The sequence below is a fragment of the Danio rerio genome, chromosome 1 (assembly GCF_052040795.2).
Source record: "Danio rerio strain M-AB ecotype USA chromosome 1, GRCz13ab, whole genome shotgun sequence".
Classification (NCBI taxonomy): Eukaryota; Metazoa; Chordata; class Actinopteri; order Cypriniformes; family Danionidae; genus Danio; species Danio rerio.
In genome coordinates this window covers 43935360-43957407 of record NC_141021.1, presented here as the reverse complement: position 1 = coordinate 43957407, position 22048 = coordinate 43935360, and the positions used below count along the sequence as shown (strand labels likewise).

At 41.6% G+C, this 22048-nt stretch overlaps 1 protein-coding gene across 1 annotated transcript; it reads right to left on the bottom strand.

Annotated features, from left to right (window-relative positions):
• Positions 1-275: 275 nt before the first annotated feature.
• Positions 276-21506, bottom strand: LOC147846963 (uncharacterized). Its single transcript, XM_087238373.1, has 2 exons — positions 408-21506; positions 276-312 (listed from the first exon to the last, which is right to left on the bottom strand). Exons 1-2 carry the CDS (start codon positions 21422-21424, stop codon positions 276-278), a joined length of 21054 nt encoding a protein of 7017 aa, XP_087094499.1. The 5' UTR covers positions 21425-21506.
• Between the last annotated feature and the right edge of the window lie 542 nt (positions 21507-22048).

Below are 22048 nucleotides of genomic sequence, written 5' to 3'. Positions count from 1 at the left end.
TTGTTGCTTCCCCAGAAGTTGTTGTGGATTGAGCTGGAGTTGTTTCTGTATCAGGTGCTGAAGTTACTGAGTCTGTCTCAGTTGTTGAGATCAATTCTACATTTGACGATACAGTTGAGCTGGATGTGCCATCATATATATTTGCTGTTGCCCCAGCAGTCGTTATGGTTTGAGCTGCAGCTGTGGTTTCTGTATCAGGTGCTAAAGTAACTGTTTCTTCATTATTTGTAGAGGTTGACTCAACAGTTGAGATTACTAGTGAGGTGGATGTGGCATCAAAACTTGTTGTCCCAACAGCTGTTGCGATTTGGTCTGCAGTTGTGGTTGATGTATCAGATGTTTCTATACTACTTCTTGAATTTGACATCACAGTAGAGGATAAGATTGTTGTTGATGTGGCATCAAACATTGTTGTTGTTCCTGTTCCTGCAAATGGTGAGGATTGAGCTGTAGTTGTGGTTTCTGTATGAGATTCTGTAGCCATTGTGTCTGTAATAGTTGGTGTTGATAGTTCTTCAGCTGTGGATATTGGTGTAATAGATGTAGCATTATACGTTGGGGTTAGTTCTTCAGCAGCTGGTGTGGTTTCAGATGCAGTTGTGGTTGCATCATTAGGCGCTGCAGTTTTTGTTTCTGCAAAACTTGTTGAAGTTGTCTCCACTGTTGAGGATGCCAATAAAGTGTATGTGGCATCAAAATTTGTTTCTGTTACTGCCCCAGCATCTGATGTGGTTTGAGTTGAAGATGGTATTGCTGTATCAGGTGTCAAAGTCATTGTTTCTGCATTACTTGTGAGGGTTGACTCAGCAGTTGAGATTATAGTTGAGGTGGAAGTGGCATCAGAAGGTATTGTTGCCTCAGCAGCTGTTATGGTTTCAGTCATATCCCCTGTTACTAAATCAAGTGCTGTAGTCATTGTTTCTGCTGTACTTGTTGAGGTTGACTCCATAGTTGATGATACCGATGAGGTGGAAGTGAAGTCAAAATTTATTGTTGCTGCCCCAGAAGTTGTTTTGGATTGAGATGTAGTTGTTTCTGTATCAGGTGCTGAAGTTACTGAGTCTGTCTCAGTTGTTGAGATCAATTCTACATTTGACGATACAGTTGAGCTGGATGTGCCATCATATATGTTTGCTGTTGCCCCAGCAGTCGTTATGGTTTGAGCTGCAGCTGTGGTTTCTGTATCAGGTGCTAAAGTAACTGTTTCTTCATTATTTGTAGAGGTTGACTCAACAGTTGAGATTACTAGTGAGGTGGATGTGGCATCAAAACTTGTTGTCCCAACAGCTGTTGCGGTTTGGTCTGCAGTTGTGGTTGATGTATCAGTTGTTTCTATATTACTTCTTGAATTTGACATCACAGTAGAGGATAAGATTGTTGTTGACGTGGCATCAAACATTGTTGTTGTTCCTGTTCCTGCAAATGGTGAGGATTGAGCTGTAGTTGTGGTTTCTGTATCAGATTCTGTAGCCATTGTTTCTATAATAGTTGTTGTTGATAGTTCTTCAGCTGTGGATATTGTTGTAATGGATGTAGCATCATACGTTGGGGTTAGTTCTTCAGCAGCTGGTGTAGTTTCAGATGCAGTTGGGGTTGCGTCATCAGGTGCTGTAGTTTTTGTTTCTGCAAAACTTGTTGAAATTGTCTCCACAGTTGAGGATGCCAATGAAGTGTATGTGCCATCAAAATTTGTTTCTGTCACTGCCCAAGCATCTGTTGTGAATTGAGCTGAAGATGGTATTGCTCTATCAGGTGTCAAAGTCATTGTTTCTGCATTACTTGTAAGAGTTGACTCAACAGTTGAGATTTTGGTTGAGGTGGAAGTGGCAGCGGTTTTGGTTTCAGGCATATCCCCTGTTACTAAATCAAGTGCTGTAGTCATTTTTTCTGCTGTACTTGTTGAGGTTGACTCCATAGTTGATGATACTGATGAGGTGGAAGTGAAGTCAAAATTTTTTGTTGCTGCCCCAGAAGTTGTTTTGGATTGAACTGTAGTTGTTTCTGTATCAGGTGCTGAAGTTACTGAGTCTGTCTCAGTTGTTGAGGTCAATTCTACATTAGAAGATACAAAGGAGCTGGATGTGCCATCATATATATTTGCTGTTGCCCCAGCAGTCGTTATGGTTTGAGCTGCAGATGTGGTTTCTGTTTCAGATTCTGTAGCCATTGTGTCTGTAGTAGTTGTTGTTGATAGTTCTTCAGCTGTAGATATTGGTGTAATAGATGTAGCATCATACGTTGGGTTTAGTTCTTCAGCAGCTGGTGTAGTTTTAGATGCAGTTGTGGTTGCGTCATCAGGTGCTGTAGTTTTTGTTTCTGCAAAACTTGTTGAAGTTGTCTCCACTGTTGAGGATGCCAATAAAGTGTATGTGGCATCAAAATTTGTTTCTGTTACTGCCCCAGCATCTGATGTGGTTTGAGTTGAAGATGGTATTGCTGTATCAGGTGTCAAAGTCATTGTTTCTGCATTACTTGTGAGGGTTGACTTAGCAGGTGAGATTATAGTTGAGGTGGAAGTGGAATCAGAAGGTGTTGTTGCCTCAGCAGCTGTTATGGTTTCAGTCATATCCCCTGTTACTAAATCAAGTGCTGTAGTCTTTGTTTCTGCTGTACTTGTTGAGGTTGACTCCATAGTTGATGATACCGATGAGGTGGAAGTGAAGTCTGTAGTTGTTTCTGTATCAGGTGCTGAAGTTACTGAGTCTGTCTCAGTTGTTGAGATCAATTCTACATTTGACGATACAGTTGAGCTGGATGTGCCATCATATATATTTGCTGTTGCCCCAGTAGTCGTTATGGTTTGAGCTGCAGCTGTGGTTTCCGTATCAGGTGCTAAAGTAACTGTTTCTTCATTATTTGTAGAGGTTGACTCAACAGTTGAGATTACTAGTGAGGTGGATGTGGCATCAAAACTTGTTGTCCCAACAGCTGTTGTAGTTTGGTCTGCAGTTGTGGTTGATGTATCAGATGTTTCTATATTACTTTTTGAATTTGACATCACAGTAGAGGATAAGATTGTTGTTGATGTGGCATCAAACATTGTTGTTGTTCCTGTTCCTGCAAATGGTGAGGATTGAGCTGTAGTTGTGGTTTCTGTATCAGATTCTGTAGCCATTGTGTCTGTAATAGTTGTTGTTGATAGTTCTTCAGCTGTGGATATTGCTGTAATGGATGTAGCATCATACGTTGGGGTTATTTCTTTAGCAGCTGGTGTAGTTTCAGATGCAGTTGTGGTTGCGTCATTAGGTGCTGTAGTTTTTGTTTCTGCAAAACTTGTTGAAGTTGTCTCCACTGTTGAGGATGCCAATAAAGTGTATGTGGCATCAAAATTTGTTTCTGTGACTGCCCCAGCATCTGATGTGGTTTGAGTTGAAGATGGTATTGCTGTATCAGGTGTCAAAGTCATTGTTTCTGCATTACTTGTGAGGGTTGACTTAGCAGGTGAGATTATAGTTGAGGTGGAAGTGGAATCAGAAGGTGTTGTTGCCTCAGCAGCTGTTATGGTTTCAGTCATATCCCCTGTTACTAAATCAAGTGCTGTAGTCATTGTTTCTGCTGTACTTGTTGAGGTTGACTCCATAGTTGATGATACCGATGAGGTGGAAGTGAAGTCTGTAGTTGTTTCTGTATCAGGTGCTGAAGTTACTGAGTCTGTCTCAGTTGTTGAGATCAATTCTACATTTGACGATACAGTTGAGCTGGATGTGCCATCATATATATTTGCTGTTGCCCCAGTAGTCGTTATGGTTTGAGCTGCAGCTGTGGTTTCCGTATCAGGTGCTAAAGTAACTGTTTCTTCATTATTTGTAGAGGTTGACTCAACAGTTGAGATTACTAGTGAGGTGGATGTGGCATCAAAACTTGTTGTCCCAACAGCTGTTGTAGTTTGGTCTGCAGTTGTGGTTGATGTATCAGATGTTTCTATATTACTTTTTGAATTTGACATCACAGTAGAGGATAAGATTGTTGTTGATGTGGCATCAAACATTGTTGTTGTTCCTGTTCCTGCAAATGGTGAGGATTGAGCTGTAGTTGTGGTTTCTGTATCAGATTCTGTAGCCATTGTGTCTGTAGTAGTTGTTGTTGATAGTTCTTCAGCTGTGGATATTGCTGTAATGGATGTAGCATCATACGTTGGGGTTATTTCTTTAGCAGCTGGTGTAGTTTCAGATGCAGTTGTGGTTGCGTCATTAGGTGCTGTAGTTTTTGTTTCTGCAAAACTTGTTGAAGTTGTCTCCACTGTTGAGGATGCCAATAAAGTGTATGTGGCATCAAAATTTGTTTCTGTTACTGCCCCAGCATCTGATGTGGTTTGAGTTGAAGATGGTATTGCTGTATCAGGTGTCAAAGTCATTGTTTCTGCATTACTTGTGAGGGTTGACTCAGCAGTTGAGATTATAGTTGAGGTGGAAGTGGCATCAGAAGGTGTTGTTGCCTCAGCAGCTGTTATGGTTTCAGTCATATCCCCCGTTACTAAATCAAGTGCTGTAGTCATTGTTTCTGCTGTACTTGTAGAGGTTGACTCCATAGTTGATGATATCGATGAGGTGGAAGTGAAGTCAAAATTTATTGTTGCTGCCCCAGAAGTTGTTGTGGATTGAGCTGTAGTTGTTTCTGTATCAGGTGCTGAAGTTACTGAGTCTGTCTCAGTTGTTGAGATCAATTCTACATTTGACGATACAGTTGAGCTGGATGTGCCATCATATATGTTTGCTGTTGCCCCAGCAGTCGTTATGGTTTGAGCTGCAGCTGTGGTTTCTGTATCAGGTGCTAAAGTAACTGTTTCTTCATTATTTGTAGAGGTTGACTCAACAGTTGAGATTACTAGTGAAGTGTATGTGGCATCAAAATTTGTTTCTGTTACTGCCCAAGCATCTGTTGTGGATTGAGCTGAAGATGGTATTGCTGTATCAGGTGTCAAAGTCATTGTTTCTGCATTACTTGTAAGGGTTGACTCAACAGTTGAGATTTTGGTTGAGGTGGAAGTGGCAGCGGTTATGGTTTCAGGCATATCCCCTGTCACTAAATCAAGTGCTGTAGTCATTTTTTCTGCTGTACTTGTTGAGGTTGACTCCATAGTTGATGATACTGATGAGGTGGAAGTGAAGTCAAAATTTATTGTTGCTGCCCCAGAAGTTGTTGTGGATTGAACTGTAGTTGTTTCTGTATCAGGTGCTGAAGTTACTGAGTCTGTCTCAGTTGTTGAGGTCAATTCTACATTTGACGATACAAAGAAGCTGGATGTGCTATCATATATATTTGCTGTTGCCCCAGCAGTCGTTATGGTTTGAGCTGCAGATGTGGTTTCTGTATCAGATTCTGTAGCCATTGTGTCTGTAGTAGTTGTTGTTGATAGTTCTTCAGCTGTGGATATTGGTGTAATAGATGTAGCATTATACGTTGGGGTTAGTTCTTCAGCAGCTGGTGTGGTTTCAGATGCAGTTGTGGTTGCATCATTAGGCGCTGAAGTTTTTGTTTCTGCAAAACTTGTTGAAGTTGTCTCCACTGTTGAGGATGCCAATGAAGTGTATGTGGCATCAAAATTTGTTTCTGTTACTGCCCCAGCATCTGATGTGGTTTGAGTTGAAGATGGTATTGCTGTATCAGGTGTCAAAGTCATTGTTTCTGCATTACTTGTGAGGGTTGACTCAGCAGTTGAGATTATAGTTGAGGTGGAAGTGGCATCAGAAGGTGTTGTTGCCTCAGCAGCTGTTTTGGTTTCAGTCATATCCCCTGTTACTAAATCAAGTGCTGTAGTCATTGTTTCTGCTGTACTTGTTGAGGTTGACTCCATAGTTGATGATATCGATGAGGTGGAAGTGAAGTCAAAATTTATTGTTGCTGCCCCAGAAGTTGTTGTGGATTGAGCTGTAGTTGTTTCTGTATCAGGTGCTGAAGTTACTGAGTCAGTCTCAGTTGTTGAGATCAATTCTACATTTGACGATACAGTTGAGCTGGATGTGCCATCATATATATTTGCTGTTGCCCCAGCAGTCGTTATGGTTTGAGCTGCAGCTGTGGTTTCTGTATCAGGTGCTAAAGTAACTGTTTCTTCATTATTTGTAGAGGTTGACTCAACAGTTGAGATTACTAGTGAGGTGGATGTGGCATCAAAACTTGTTGTCCCAACAGCTGTTGCGGTTTGGTCTGCAGTTGTGGTCGATGTATCAGATGTTTCTATATTACTTCTTGAATTTGACCTCACAGTAGAGGATAAGATTGTTGTTGATGTGGCATCAAACATTGTTGTTGTTCCTGTTCCTGCAAATGGTGAGGATTGAGCTGTAGTTGTGGTTTCTGTATCAGATTCTGTAGCCATTGTGTCTGTAATAATTGTTGTTGATAGTTCTTCAGCTGTGGATATTGTTGTAATGGATGTAGCATCATACATTGGGGTTATTTCTTCAGCAGCTGGTGTAGTTTCAGATGCAGTTGGGGTTGCATCATCAGGTGCTATATTTTTTGTTTCTGCAAAACTTGTTGAAATTGTCTCCACAGTTGAGGATGCCAATGAAGTGTATGTGGCATCAAAATTTGTTTCTGTTACTGCCCAAGCATCTGTTGTGGATTGAGCTGAAGATGGTATTGCTGTATCTGGTGTCAAAGTCATTGTTTCTGCATTACTTGTAAGGGTTGACTCAACAGTTGAGATTTTGGTTGAGGTGGAAGTGGCAGCGGTTATGGTTTCAGGCATATCCCCTGTTACTAAATCAAGTGCTGTAGTCATTGTTTCTGCTGTACTTGTTGAGGTTGACTCCATAGTTGATGATACCGATGAGGTGGAAGTGAAGTCAAAATTTATTGTTGCTGCCCCAGAAGTTGTTGTGGATTGAACTGTAGTTGTTTCTGTATCAGGTGCTGAAGTGACTGAGTCTGTCTCAGTTGTTGAGATCAATTCTACATTTGACGATACAGATGAGCTGGATGCGCCATCATAGATATTTTCTGTTGCTCCAACAGTTGTTATGGTTTGAGCTGCAGCTGTGGTTGATGTATCAGGCTCTAAAGTAACAGTTTCTTCATTATTTGTTGAGGTTGGCTGAACAGTTGAGAATACTGGTGAGGTGGACGTGGCATCAAAACTTGTTGTCTCTACTGCTGTTGCGGTTTGATCTGCATTTGTGGTTGCACAATCAGGTCCTGTAGTCATTGTTTCTTCATTACTTGTTGAGGTTTTCTCTGCAGTTGAGGCTATGAATGAGTTGTATGTGGCATCAAAATTTGTTGTTGATGCTCCAGCAACTGTTGTGGTTTGAGTTGTAGTTGTTGTTGCTGTATCAGGTGTCAAAGTCATTGTTTCTGCATTACTTGTAAGGGTTGACTCAACAGTTGAGGATATGGTTAAAGTAGAAGTGGCATCAGAGGATGCCTTTTCCCCAGCAGCCGTTATAGTTTTAGGCATAGTTCTTGTTCCTAAAACAATTGCTGCAGTCATTGTTTCTGTATTACTTGTTGAGATTGACTCCACAGTTGAGGATGAAGATGACATGGATGTGGGAAAAAAAATTGTTTCCCCAGCAGTTATTGTGGATTGATCTGTAAATGTTTCTATATCAGGTGCTGTAGTTTTTGAGTCTGTCCTAGTTGATGAGGTTGATTCTACATTTGAAGTTACTGATGAGGTGGATGTGCCATCAAAGGTTTTTGCTGTTGTGGTTTGAGCTGCAGTTGTGGTTGATGTAACAGGTTCTAAAGTCACTGCATCCTCATTACTTGTATGTGATGTCTCAGCAGCTGTTATAGTTTGAGCTGTAGTTGAGGTTGTTGTATCAGCTGATGTAATAGATGTTTCTGTATTACGTGACTTTGACACCATAGTTGAAGATACTATTGATATGGATGTGGCATCATAAGTTGTCAGTGTTCCTGTTTCAGCAACTGTTACTGACTGAGCTGTAGTTGTGGTTTCAGCATCAGGTGCTGTTGTCATTGTGTCTGCATTAGTTGTTGACATTAATTGCACAGTTGAGGATAGCGGTGACGAGGATGTGACATCATAATCTGTTGTTGTTGCTACAGTCGTTGCCAGAGCCACACTTTCTGCATTATTTCCAAAGGTTGATTTAATAGTTGGTAATACTGATGTTGACTCCACAATTAAGGATTCTGGTGAGGTAGATGTGTCATCATACATTGGTGTTGTTGCTACAGCAGCAGTTGTGGATATGGCATCATAAGTTGTTATTTTTGGTCCAGCAGCTGTTGTGGTTTGAGCTGAAGTAGTGATTACTGTGTCATTTGCTGTAGTCTGTGTGTCAATATACATTGTTGATCGTGATTCCACAGTTGAGGTTACTGTTGAGGTGGTTGTGGCAGCATATGTTTTTGTTGTCGTTTCGTCAGTAATTGTGGCTGGAAAGGTTGTTGTTGTTGTTGTATCAGGTGATGTAGTCATAGGGTCTGCATTATTCGTTGAAGTTAATTCAAGAATTGAGGATACTGTTGATTTGAGTGTGGGATTATTATAGTTTGTTGTTGTTTCACCAGCAGCTGTTGTGGTTGCAGTATCAGGTGATGTAGCCAATGGGACTGCATTACTTGTTGAGCTTGACTCTACAGTTGTGGAATCTGGCAAAGTAAATGTGGTATCTGTAGTTTTTGTTGTTTCCTCAGCCGCTTTTGTGCTTAGAGCTGTAGTTTTTCTTGCTGTATCAGATACTGTAGTTATAGTATCCGGATTAGTTGTTGATGAGGATTCGACAGTTGATAATAGTGAAATGGTGGATGTCACATCAGAAGTTGATGTTGTTGCCCCACCAACTGTTGTGGTTTCAGCTGTAGTTGTTCTTGTTGTTTCAGGTGATTTAGTCAGTATTTCTACATTTGTTGTTGGTGTTGTTTCCACAGTTGAAGACACTGTTGAGGTGGTTGTGGCAGCATACGTTTTCGTTATCGATTCCTCAGTAGCTGTTGTGGTTGGAGAGGTTGTTGTGGTTGTTGTATCAGATACTGTAGTCATAGTATCGGGATTAGTTGTTGATGAGGATCCGACAGTTGATGATAGTGAAATGGTGGATGTCACATCAGAAATTGATGTTGTTGCCCCACCAGCTGTTGAGGTTTCAGCTGTAGTTGTTCTTGTTGTTTCAGGTAATATAGTCAATATTTCTACATTTGTTGTTGGTGTTGTTTCCACAGTTGAAGACACTGTTGAGGTGGTTGTGGCAACATACGTTTTTGTTGTCGTTTCCTCAGTAGTTGTTGTAGCTGAAGAGGTTGTTGTAGTTGTTGTATTAGGTGATATAGTCATAGTGTCTGCATTAGTCGTTGATTCCACAATTGAGGATACTGTTGATGTGGATGTGGCATTACTATAGTTTGTTGTTGTTTCACCAGCAGCTTTTGTGGTTGTGGTTGTGGTTGCAGTATAAGGTGATGTAGCCAATGGGACTCCATTACTTGTTGAGCTTGACTCTACAGTTGAGGAATCTGGCAAAATAAATGTGCTATCAGACATTTTTGTTGTTTCCTCAGCCGCTTTTGTGCTTTGAGCTGTAGTTTCTCTTGCTTTATCAGGTGCTGTAGTCATAGTGTCTGGATTAGTTGTTGATGATGGTTCGACAGTTGAGGATATTAAAATGGTGGACGTCACATCAGAAGTTGATGTTGTTGCCCCACCAGCTGTTGTGGTTTCAGCTGTAGTTGTTCTTGTTGTTTCAGGTGATGTAGTCAGTATTTCTACATTTGTTGTTGGTGTTGTTTCCACAGCTGAAGACACTGTTGAGGTGGTTGAGGCAGCGTATGTTTTTGTTGTCGTTTCTTCAGTAGTTGTTGTGGCTGGAGAGGTTGTTGTGGTTGTTGTATCAGGTGATGTAGTCATAGTACTTGGGTTAGTTGTTGATGATGATTCGACAGTTGAGGATAGTGAAATGGTGGATGTCACATCAGAAGTTGATGTCGTTGGCCCACCAGCTGTTGTGGTTTCAGCTGTAGTTGTTCTTGTTGTTTCAGGTGATGTAGTTAGTATTTCTACATTTGTTGTTAGTGTTGTTTCGACAGCTGAAGACACTGTTGAGTTGCTTGTGGCAGCATACATTTTCGTTGTCGTTTCTTCAGTAGCTGTTGTGGCTGGAGAGGTTGTTGTGGTTGTTGTATCAGTTACTGTAGTCATAGTATCGGGATTAGTGGTTGATGAGGATTTGACAGTTGAGGATAGTGAAATGGTGGATGTCACATCAGAAGTTGATGTTGTTGGCCCACCAGCTGTTGTGGTTTCAGCTGTAGTTGTTCTTGTTGTTTCAGGTGATGTAGTCAGTATTTCTACATTTGTTGTTGGTGTTGTTTCCACAGTTGAAGACACTGTTGAGGTGGTTGTGGCAGCATATGTTTTTGTTGTCGTTTCTTCAGTAGTTGTTGTGGCTGTAGAGGTTGTTGTGGTTGTTATATCAGTTACTGTAGTCATAGTATCGGGATTAGTTGTTGATGAGGATTCGACAGTTGATGATAGTGAAATGGTGGATGTCACATCAGAAGTTGATGTTGTTGCCCCACCAACTGTTGTGGTTTCAGCTGTAGTTGTTCTTGTTGTTTCAGGTGATTTAGTCAGTATTTCTACATTTGTTGTTGGTGTTGTTTCCACAGCTGAAGACACTGTTGAGGTGGTTGTGGCAGCATACGTTTTCGTTGTCGTTTCCTGAGTAGCTGTTGTGGTTGGAGAGGTTGTTGTGGTTGTTGTATCAGGTGATGTAGTCATAGTACTTGGGTTAGTTGTTGATGATGATTCGACAGTTGAGGATAGTGAAATGGTGGATGTCACATCAGAAGTTGATGTCGTTGCCCCACCAACTGTTGTGGTTTCAGCTGTAGTTGTTCTTGTTGTTTCAGGTGATGTATTCAGTATTTCTACATTTGTTGTTGGTGTTGTTTCCACAGTTGAAGACACTGTGGAGGTGGATGTGGCAGCATACATTTTTGTTGTCGTTTCTTCAGTAGTTGTTGTGGCTGGAGAGGTTGTTGTGGTTGTTGTATCAGTTACTGTAGTCATAGTATCGGGATTAGTGGTTGATGAGGATTTGACAGTTGATGATAGTGAAACGGTGGATGTCACATCAGAAGTTGATGTTGTTGCCCCACCAGCTGTTGTGGTTTCAGCTGTTGTTGTTCTTGTTGTTTCAGGTGATGTAGTCAGTATTTCTACATTTGTTGTTGGTGCTGTTTCCACAGTTGAAGACACTGTTGAGGTGGTTGTGGCAGCATACATTTTTGTTGCCGTTTCTTCAGTAGTTGTTGTATCAGTTACTGTAGTCATAGTATCGGGATTAGTTGTTGATGAGGATTCGACAGTTGATGATAGTGAAATAGTGGATGTCACATCAGAGGTTGATGTTGTTGCCCCACCAGTTGTTGTGGTTTCAGCTGTAGTTGTTCTTGTTGTTTCAGGTGATGTAGTCAGTATTTCTACATTTGTTGTTGGTGTTGTTTCCACAGCTGAAGACACTGTTGAGTTGGTTGTGGCAGCATACATTTTCGTTGTCGTTTCTTCAGTAGCTGTTGTGGCTGGAGAGGTTGTTGTGGTTGTTTTATCAGATACTGTAGTCATAGTAACTGGGTTAGTTGCTGATGATGATTCGACAGTTGAGGATAGTGAAATGGTGGATGTTACATCAGAAGTTGATGTTGTTGCCCCACCAGCTGTTATGGTTTCAGCTGTAGTTGTTCTTGTTGTTTCAGGTGATGAAGTCAGTTTTTCTACATTTGTTGTTGGTGTTGTTTCCACAGTTGAAGACACTGTTGAGGTGGATGTGGCAGCATACATTTTTGTTGTCGTTTCTTCAGTAGTTGTTGTGGCTGGAGAGGTTGTTGTGGTTGGTGTATCAGTTACTGTAGTCATAGTATCGGGATTAGTCGTTGATGAGAATTCGACAGTTGATGATAGTGAAATGGTGGATGTCACATCAGATGTTGATGTTGCTGTCCCACCAGCTGTTGTGGTTTCAGCTGTAGTTGTTCTTGTTGTTTCAGGTGATGTAGTAAAGTTTTCTACATTTGATCTTGGTGCTGATTCCACAGTTGAAGACACTATTGAGGTGGTTGTGGCAGCATACGTTTTCGTTGTCGTTTCCTGAGTAGCTGTTGTGGTTGGAGAGGTTGTTGTGGTTGTTGTATCAGGTGATGTAGTCATAGTACCTGGGTAAGTTGTTAATGATGATTCGAAAGTTGAGGATAGTGAAATGGTGGATGTCACATCAGAAGTTGATGTTGTTGCCCCACCAGCTGTTGTGGTTTCAGCTGTAGTTGTTCTTGTTGTTTCAGGTGATTTAGTCAGTATTTCTACATTTGTTGTTGGTGTTGTTTCCACAGTTGAAGACACTGTTGAGGTGGTTGTGGCAGCATATGTTTTTGTTGTCGTTTCTTCAGTAGTTGTTGTGGCTGGAGAGGTTGTTGTGGTTGTTGTATCAGTTACTGTAGTCATAGTATCGGGATTAGTTGTTGATGAGGATTTGACAGTTGATGATAGTGAAATGGTGGATGTCACATCAGAAGTTGATGTTGTTGCCCCACCAACTGTTGTGGTTTCAGCTGTAGTTGTTCTTGTTGTTTCAGGTGATTTAGTCAGTATTTCTACATTTGTTGTTGGTGTTGTTTCCACAGCTGAAAACACTGTTGAGGAGGTTGTGGCAGCATACGTTTTCGTTGTCGTTTCCTGAGTAGCTGTTGTGGTTGGAGAGGTTGTTGTGGTTGTTGTATCAGGTGATGTAGTCATAGTACTTGGGTTAGTTGTTGATGATGATTCGACAGTTGAGGATAGTGAAATGGTGGATGTCACATCAGAAGTTGATGTCGTTGCCCCACCAACTGTTGTGGTTTCAGCTGTAGTTGTTCTTGTTGTTTCAGGTGATGTAGTCAGTATTTCTACATTTGTTGTTGGTGTTGTTTCCACAGCTAAAGACACTGTTGAGTTGGTTATGGCAGCATACATTTTTGTTGCCGTATCTTCAGTTGTTGTTGTGGCTGGAGAGGTTGTTGTGGTTGTTGTATCAGTTACTGTAGTCATAGTATCGGGATTAGTTGTTGATGAGGATTCGACAGTTGATGATAGTGAAATGGTGGATGTCACATCAGAAGTTGATGTTGTTGCCCCACCAACTGTTGTGGTTTCAGCTGTAGTTGTTCTTGTTGTTTCAGGTGATTTAGTCAGTATTTCTACATTTGTTGTTGGTGTTGTTTCCACAGCTGAAGACACTGTTGAGGAGGTTGTGGCAGCGTACGTTTTCGTTGTCGTTTCCTGAGTAGCTGTTGTGGTTGGAGAGGTTGTTGTATCAGGTGATGTAGTCATAGTACTTGGGTTAGTTGTTGATGATGATTCGACAGTTGAGGATAGTGAAATGGTGGATGTCACATCAGAAGTTGATGTCGTTGCCCCACCAACTGTTGTGGTTTCAGCTGTAGTTGTTCTTGTTGTTTCAGGTGATGTAGTCAATATTTCTACATTTGTTGTTGGTGTTGTTTCCACAGCTGAGGACACTGTTGAGTTGGTTGTGGCAGCATACATTTTCGTTGTCGTTTCTTCAGTAGTTGTTGTGGATGGAGAGGTTGTTGTGGTTGTTGTATCAGGTGATGTAGTCATAGTACCTGGGTTAGTTGCTGATGATGATTCGACAGTTGAGGATAGTGAAATGGTGGATGTCACATCAGAAGTTGATGTTGTTGGCCCACCAGCTTTTGTGGTTTCAGCTGTAGTTGTTCTTGTTGTTTCAGGTAATGTAGTCAGTATTTCTACATTTGTTGTTGGTGTTGTTTCCACAGCTGAAGACACTGTTGAGGTGGTTGTGGCAGCATACGTTTTCGTTGTCGTTTCCTGAGTAGCTGTTGTGGTTGGAGAGGTTGTTGTGGTTGTTGTATCAGGTGATGTAGTCATAGTACTTGGGTTAGTTGTTGATGATGATTCGACAGTTGAGGATAGTGAAATGGTGGATGTCACATCAGAAGTTGATGTTGTTGCCACACCAGTTGTTGTGGTTTCAGATGTAGTTGTTCTTGTTGTTTCAGGTGATGTAGTCAGTATTTCTACATTTGTTGTTGGTGTTGTTTCCACAGCTGAAGACACTGTTGAGTTGGTTGTGGCAGCATATGTTTTTGTTGTCGTTTCTTCAGTAGTTGTTGTGGCTGGAGAGGTTGTTGTGGTTGTTGTATCAGTTACTGTAGTCATAGTATCGGGATTAGTTGTTGATGAGGATTCGACAGTTGATGATAGTGAAATGGTGGATGTCACATCAGAAGTTGATTTTGTTGCCCCACCAACTGTTGTGGTTTCAGCTGTAGTTGTTCTTGTTGTTTCAGGTGATTTAGTCAATATTTCTACATTTGTTGTTGGTGTTGTTTCCACAGCTGAAGACACTGTTGAGGTGGTTGTGGCAGCGTACGTTTTCGTTGTCGTTTCCTGAGTAGCTGTTGTGGTTGGAGAGGTTGTTGTGGTTGTTGTATCAGGTGATGTAGTCATAGTACTTGGGTTAGTTGTTGATGATGATTCGACAGTTGAGGATAGTGAAACGGTGGATGTCACATCAGAAGTTGATGTTGTTGCCCCACCAGCTGTTGTGGTTTCAGCTGTAGTTGTTCTTGTTGTTTCAGGTGATGTAGTCAGTATTTCTACATTTGTTGTTGGTGTTGTTTCCACAGTTGAAGACACTGTTGAGGTGGTTGTGGCAGCATACATTTTTGTTGCCGTTTCTTCAGTAGTTGTTGTGGCTGGAGAGGTTGTTGTGGTTGTTGTATCAGTTACTGTAGTCATCGTATCGGGATTAGTTGTTGATGAGGATTCGACAGTTGATGATAGTGAAATAGTGGATGTCACATCAGAGGTTGATGTTGTTGCCCCACCAGTTGTTGTGGTTTCAGCTGTAGTTGTTCTTGTTGTTTCAGGTGATGTAGTCAGTATTTCTACATTTGTTGTTGGTGTTGTTTCCACAGCTGAAGACACTGTTGTGGAGGTTGTGGCAGCGTACGTTTTCGTTGTCGTTTCCTGAGTAGCTGTTGTGGTTGGAGAGGTTGTTGTGGTTGTTGTATCAAGTGATGTAGTCATAGTACTTGGGTTAGTTGTTGATGATGATTCGAAAATTGAGGATAGTGAAATGGTGGATGTCACATCAGAAGTTGATGTCGTTGCCCCACCAACTGTTGTGGTTTCAGCTGTAGTTGTTCTTGTTGTTTCAGGTGATGTAGTCAGTATTTCTACATTTGTTGTTGGTGTTGTTTCCACAGCTAAAGACACTGTTGAGTTGGTTGTGGCAGCATACGTTTTTGTTGCCTTTTCTTCAGTTGTTGTTGTGGCTGGAGAGGTTGTTGTGGTTGTTGTATCAGGTGATGTAGTCATAGTACCTGGGTTAGTTGTTGATGATGATTCGACAGTTGAGGATAGTGAAATGGTGGATGTCACATCAGAAGTTGATGTTGTTGGCCCACCAGCTGTTGTGGTTTCAGCTGTAGTTGTTCTTGTTGTTTCAGGTGATGTAGTCAGTATTTCTACATTTGTTGTTGGTGTTGTTTCTACAGTTGAAGACACTGTTGAGGTGGTTGTGGCAGCATATGTTTTTGTTGTCGTTTCTTCAGTAGTTGTTGTGGCTGGAGAGGTTGTTGTGGTTGTTGTATCAGTTACTGTAGTCATAGTATCGGGATTAGTTGTTGATGAGGATTCGACAGTTGATGATAGTGAAATGGTGGATGTCACATCAGAAGTTGATGTTGTTGCCCCACCAACTGTTGTGGTTTCAGCTGTAGTTGTTCTTGTTGTTTCAGGTGATTTAGTCAGTATTTCTACATTTGTTGTTGGTGTTGTTTCCACAGCTGAAGACACTGTTGAGGTGGTTGTGGCAGCATACGTTTTCGTTGTCGTTTCCTGAGTAGCTGTTGTGGTTGGAGAGGTTGTTGTGGTTGTTTTATCAGGTGATGTAGTCATAGTACTTGGGTTAGTTGTTGATGATGATTCGACAGTTGAGGATAGTGAAATGGTGGATGTCACATCAGAAGTTGATGTCGTTGCCCCACCAACTGTTGTGGTTTCAGCTGTAGTTGTTCTTGTTGTTTCAGGTGATGTAGTCAGTATTTCTACATTTGTTGTTGGTGTTGTTTCCACAGCTGAAGACACTGTTGAGTTGGTTGTGGCAGCATACATTTTCGTTGTCGTTTCTTCAGTAGTTGTTGTGGCTGGAGAGGTTGTTGTGGTTGTTGTATCAGGTGATGTAGTCATAGTACCTGGGTTAGTTGCTGATGATGATTCGACAGTTGAGGATAGTGAAATGGTGGATGTTACATCAGAAGTTGATGTTGTTGCCCCACCAGCTGTTGTGATTTCAGCTGTAGTTGTTCTTGTTGTTTCAGGTGATGAAGCCAGTAATTCTACATTTGTTGTTGGTGTTGTTTCCACAGTTGAAGACACTGTTGAGGTGGTTGTGGCAGCATATGTTTTTGTTGTCGTTTCTTCAGTAGCTGTTGTGGCTGGAGAGGTTGTTGTGGTTGTTGTATCAGGTGATGTAGTCATAGTACCTGGGTTAGTTGCTGATGATGATTCGACAGTTGAGGATAGTGAAATGGTGGATGTCACATCAGAAGTTGATGTTGTTGCCACACCAGTTGTTGTGGTTTCAGATGTAGTTGTTCTTGTTGTTTCAGGTGATGTAGTCAGTATTTCTACATTTGTTGTTGGTGTTGTTTCCACAGCTGAAGACACTGTTGAGTTGGTTGTGGCAGCATATGTTTTTGTTGTCGTTTCTTCAGTAGTTGTTGTGGCTGGAGAGGTTGTTGTGGTTGTTGTATCAGTTACTGTAGTCATAGTATCGGGATTAGTTGTTGATGAGGATTCGACAGTTGATGATAGTGAAATGGTGGATGTCACATCAGAAGTTGATTTTGTTGCCCCACCAACTGTTGTGGTTTCAGCTGTAGTTGTTCTTGTTGTTTCAGGTGATTTAGTCAATATTTCTACATTTGTTGTTGGTGTTGTTTCCACAGCTGAAGACACTGTTGAGGTGGTTGTGGCAGCGTACGTTTTCGTTGTCGTTTCCTGAGTAGCTGTTGTGGTTGGAGAGGTTGTTGTGGTTGTTGTATCAGGTGATGTAGTCATAGTACTTGGGTTAGTTGTTGATGATGATTCGACAGTTGAGGATAGTGAAACGGTGGATGTCACATCAGAAGTTGATGTTGTTGCCCCACCAGCTGTTGTGGTTTCAGCTGTAGTTGTTCTTGTTGTTTCAGGTGATGTAGTCAGTATTTCTACATTTGTTGTTGGTGTTGTTTCCACAGTTGAAGACACTGTTGAGGTGGTTGTGGCAGCATACATTTTTGTTGCCGTTTCTTCAGTAGTTGTTGTGGCTGGAGAGGTTGTTGTGGTTGTTGTATCAGTTACTGTAGTCATCGTATCGGGATTAGTTGTTGATGAGGATTCGACAGTTGATGATAGTGAAATAGTGGATGTCACATCAGAGGTTGATGTTGTTGCCCCACCAGTTGTTGTGGTTTCAGCTGTAGTTGTTCTTGTTGTTTCAGGTGATGTAGTCAGTATTTCTACATTTGTTGTTGGTGTTGTTTCCACAGCTGAAGACACTGTTGTGGAGGTTGTGGCAGCGTACGTTTTCGTTGTCGTTTCCTGAGTAGCTGTTGTGGTTGGAGAGGTTGTTGTGGTTGTTGTATCAAGTGATGTAGTCATAGTACTTGGGTTAGTTGTTGATGATGATTCGAAAATTGAGGATAGTGAAATGGTGGATGTCACATCAGAAGTTGATGTCGTTGCCCCACCAACTGTTGTGGTTTCAGCTGTAGTTGTTCTTGTTGTTTCAGGTGATGTAGTCAGTATTTCTACATTTGTTGTTGGTGTTGTTTCCACAGCTAAAGACACTGTTGAGTTGGTTGTGGCAGCATACGTTTTTGTTGCCTTTTCTTCAGTTGTTGTTGTGGCTGGAGAGGTTGTTGTGGTTGTTGTATCAGGTGATGTAGTCATAGTACCTGGGTTAGTTGTTGATGATGATTCGACAGTTGAGGATAGTGAAATGGTGGATGTCACATCAGAAGTTGATGTTGTTGGCCCACCAGCTGTTGTGGTTTCAGCTGTAGTTGTTCTTGTTGTTTCAGGTGATGTAGTCAGTATTTCTACATTTGTTGTTGGTGTTGTTTCTACAGTTGAAGACACTGTTGAGGTGGTTGTGGCAGCATATGTTTTTGTTGTCGTTTCTTCAGTAGTTGTTGTGGCTGGAGAGGTTGTTGTGGTTGTTGTATCAGTTACTGTAGTCATAGTATCGGGATTAGTTGTTGATGAGGATTCGACAGTTAATGATAGTGAAATGGTGGATGTCACATCAGAAGTTGATGTTGTTGCCCCACCAACTGTTGTGGTTTCAGCTGTAGTTGTTCTTGTTGTTACAGGTGATTTAGTCAGTATTTCTACATTTGTTGTTGGTGTTGTTTCCACAGCTGAAGACACTGTTGAGGTGGTTGTGGCAGCATACGTTTTCGTTGTCGTTTCCTGAGTAGCTGTTGTGGTTGGAGAGGTTGTTGTGGTTGTTTTATCAGGTGATGTAGTCATAGTACTTGGGTTAGTTGTTGATGATGATTCGACAGTTGAGGATAGTGAAATGGTGGATGTCACATCAGAAGTTGATGTCGTTGCCCCACCAACTGTTGTGGTTTCAGCTGTAGTTGTTCTTGTTGTTTCAGGTGATGTAGTCAGTATTTCTACATTTGTTGTTGGTGTTGTTTCCACAGCTGAAGACACTGTTGAGTTGGTTGTGGCAGCATACATTTTCGTTGTCGTTTCTTCAGTTGTTGTTGTGGCTGGAGAGGTTGTTGTGGTTGTTGTATCAGGTGATGTAGTCATAGTACCTGGGTTAGTTGCTGATGATGATTCGACAGTTGAGGATAGTGAAATGGTGGATGTTACATCAGAAGTTGATGTTGTTGCCCCACCAGCTGTTGTGATTTCAGCTGTAGTTGTTCTTGTTGTTTCAGGTGATGAAGCCAGTAATTCTACATTTGTTGTTGGTGTTGTTTCCACAGTTGAAGACACTGTTGAGGTGGTTGTGGCAGCATATGTTTTTGTTGTCGTTTCTTCAGTAGCTGTTGTGGCTGGAGAGGTTGTTGTGGTTGTTGTATCAGGTGATGTAGTCATAGTACCTGGGTTAGTTGCTGATGATGATTCGACAGTTGAGGATAGTGAAATGGTGGATGTCACATCAGAAGTTGATGTTGTTGGCCCACCAGCTTTTGTGGTTTCAGCTGTAGTTGTTCTTGTTGTTTCAGGTGATGTAGTCAGTATTTCTACATTTGTTGTTAGTGTTGTTTCCACAGCTGAAGACACTGTTGAGGTGGTTGTGGCAGCATACGTTTTCGTTGTCGTTTCCTGAGTAGCTGTTGTGGTTGGAGAGGTTGTTGTGGTTGTTGTATCAGGTGATGTAGTCATAGTACTTGGGTTAGTTGTTGATGATGATTCGACAGTTGAGGATAGTGAAATGGTGGATGTCACATCAGAAGTTGATGTTGTTGCCACACCAGTTGTTGTGGTTTCAGATGTAGTTGTTCTTGTTGTTTCAGGTGATGTAGTCAGTATTTCTACATTTGTTGTTGGTGTTGTTTCCACAGCTGAAGACACTGTTGAGTTGGTTGTGGCAGCATATGTTTTTGTTGTCGTTTCTTCAGTAGTTGTTGTGGCTGGAGAGGTTGTTGTGGTTGTTGTATCAGTTACTGTAGTCATAGTATCGGGATTAGTTGTTGATGAGGATTCGACAGTTGAGGATAGTGAAATGGTGGATGTCACATCAGAAGTTGATTTTGTTGCCCCACCAACTGTTGTGGTTTCAGCTGTAGTTGTTCTTGTTGTTTCAGGTGATTTAGTCAGTATTTCTACATTTGTTGTTGGTGTTGTTTCCACAGCTGAAGACACTGTTGAGGTGGTTGTGGCAGCGTACGTTTTCGTTGTCGTTTCCTGAGTAGCTGTTGTGGTTGGAGAGGTTGTTGTGGTTGTTGTATCAGGTGATGTAGTCATAGTACTTGGGTTAGTTGTTGATGATGATTCGACAGTTGAGGATAGTGAAATGGTGGATGTCACATCAGAAGTTGATGTCGTTGCCCCACCAACTGTTGTGGTTTCAGCTGTAGTTGTTCTTGTTGTTTCAGGTGATGAAGTCAGTATTTCTACATTTGTTGTTGGTGTTGTTTCCACAGTTGAAGACACTGTTGAGGTGGATGTGGCAGCATACATTTTTGTTGTCGTTTCTTCAGTAGTTGTTGTGGCTGGAGAGGTTGTTGTGGTTGTTGTATCAGTTACTGTAGTCATAGTATCGGGATTAGTAGTTGATGAGGATTTGACAGTTGATGATAGTGAAACGGTGGATGTCACATCAGAAGTTGATGTTGTTGCCCCACCAGCTGTTGTGGTTTCAGCTGTAGTTGTTCTTGTTGTTTCAGGTGATGTAGTCAGTATTTCTACATTTGTTGTTGGTGTTGTTTCCACAGTTGAAGACACTGTTGAGGTGGTTGTGGCAGCATACATTTTTGTTGCCGTTTCTTCAGTAGTTGTTGTGGCTGGAGAGGTTGTTGTGGTTGTTGTATCAGTTACTGTAGTCATCGTATCGGGATTAGTTGTTGATGAGGATTCGACAGTTGATGATAGTGAAATAGTGGATGTCACATCAGAGGTTGATGTTGTTGCCCCACCAGATGTTGTGGTTTCAGCTGTAGTTGTTCTTGTTGTTTCAGGTGATGTAGTCAGTATTTCTACATTTGTTGTTGGTGTTGTTTCCACAGCTGAAGACACTGTTGTGGAGGTTGTGGCAGCGTACGTTTTCGTTGTCGTTTCCTGAGTAGCTGTTGTGGTTGGAGAGGTTGTTGTGGTTGTTGTATCAAGTGATGTAGTCATAGTACTTGGGTTAGTTGTTGATGATGATTCGACAGTTGAGGATAGTGAAATGGTGGATGTCACATCAGAAGTTGATGTCGTTGCCCCACCAACTGTTGTGGTTTCAGCTGTAGTTGTTCTTGTTGTTTCAGGTGATGTAGTCAGTATTTCTACATTTGTTGTTGGTGTTGTTTCCACAGCTAAAGACACTGTTGAGTTGGTTGTGGCAGCATACGTTTTTGTTGCCTTTTCTTCAGTTGTTGTTGTGGCTGGAGAGGTTGTTGTGGTTGTTGTATCAGGTGATGTAGTCATAGTACCTGGGTTAGTTGTTGATGATGATTCGACAGTTGAGGATAGTGCAATGGTGGATGTCACATCAGAAGTTGATGTTGTTGGCCCACCAGCTGTTGTGGTTTCAGCTGTAGTTGTTCTTGTTGTTTCAGGTGATGTAGTCAGTATTTCTACATTTGTTGTTGGTGTTGTTTCTACAGTTGAAGACACTGTTGAGGTGGTTGTGGCAGCATATGTTTTTGTTGTCGTTTCTTCAGTAGTTGTTGTGGCTGGAGAGGTTGTTGTGGTTGTTGTATCAGTTACTGTAGTCATAGTATCGGGATTAGTTGTTAATGAGGATTCGACAGTTGATGATAGTGAAATGGTGGATGTCACATCAGAAGTTGATGTTGTTGCCCCACCAACTGTTGTGGTTTCAGCTGTAGTTGTTCTTGTTGTTTCAGGTGATTTAGTCAGTATTTCTACATTTGTTGTTGGTGTTGTTTCCACAGCTGAAGACACTGTTGAGGTGGTTGTGGCAGCATACGTTTTCGTTGTCGTTTCCTGAGTAGCTGTTGTGGTTGGAGAGGTTGTTGTGGTTGTTTTATCAGGTGATGTAGTCAAAGTACTTGGGTTAGTTGTTGATGATGATTCGACAGTTGAGGATAGTGAAATGGTGGATGTCACATCAGAAGTTGATGTTGTTGCCCCACCAACTGTTGTGGTTTCAGCTGTAGTTGTTCTTGTTGTTTCAGGTGATGTAGTCAGTATTTCTACATTTGTTGTTGGTGTTGTTTCCACAGCTGAAGACACTGTTGAGTTGGTTGTGGCAGCATACATTTTCGTTGTCGTTTCTTCAGTAGTTGTTGTGGCTGGAGAGGTTGTTGTGGTTGTTGTATCAGGTGATGTAGTCATAGTACCTGGGTTAGTTGCTGATGATGATTCGACAGTTGAGGA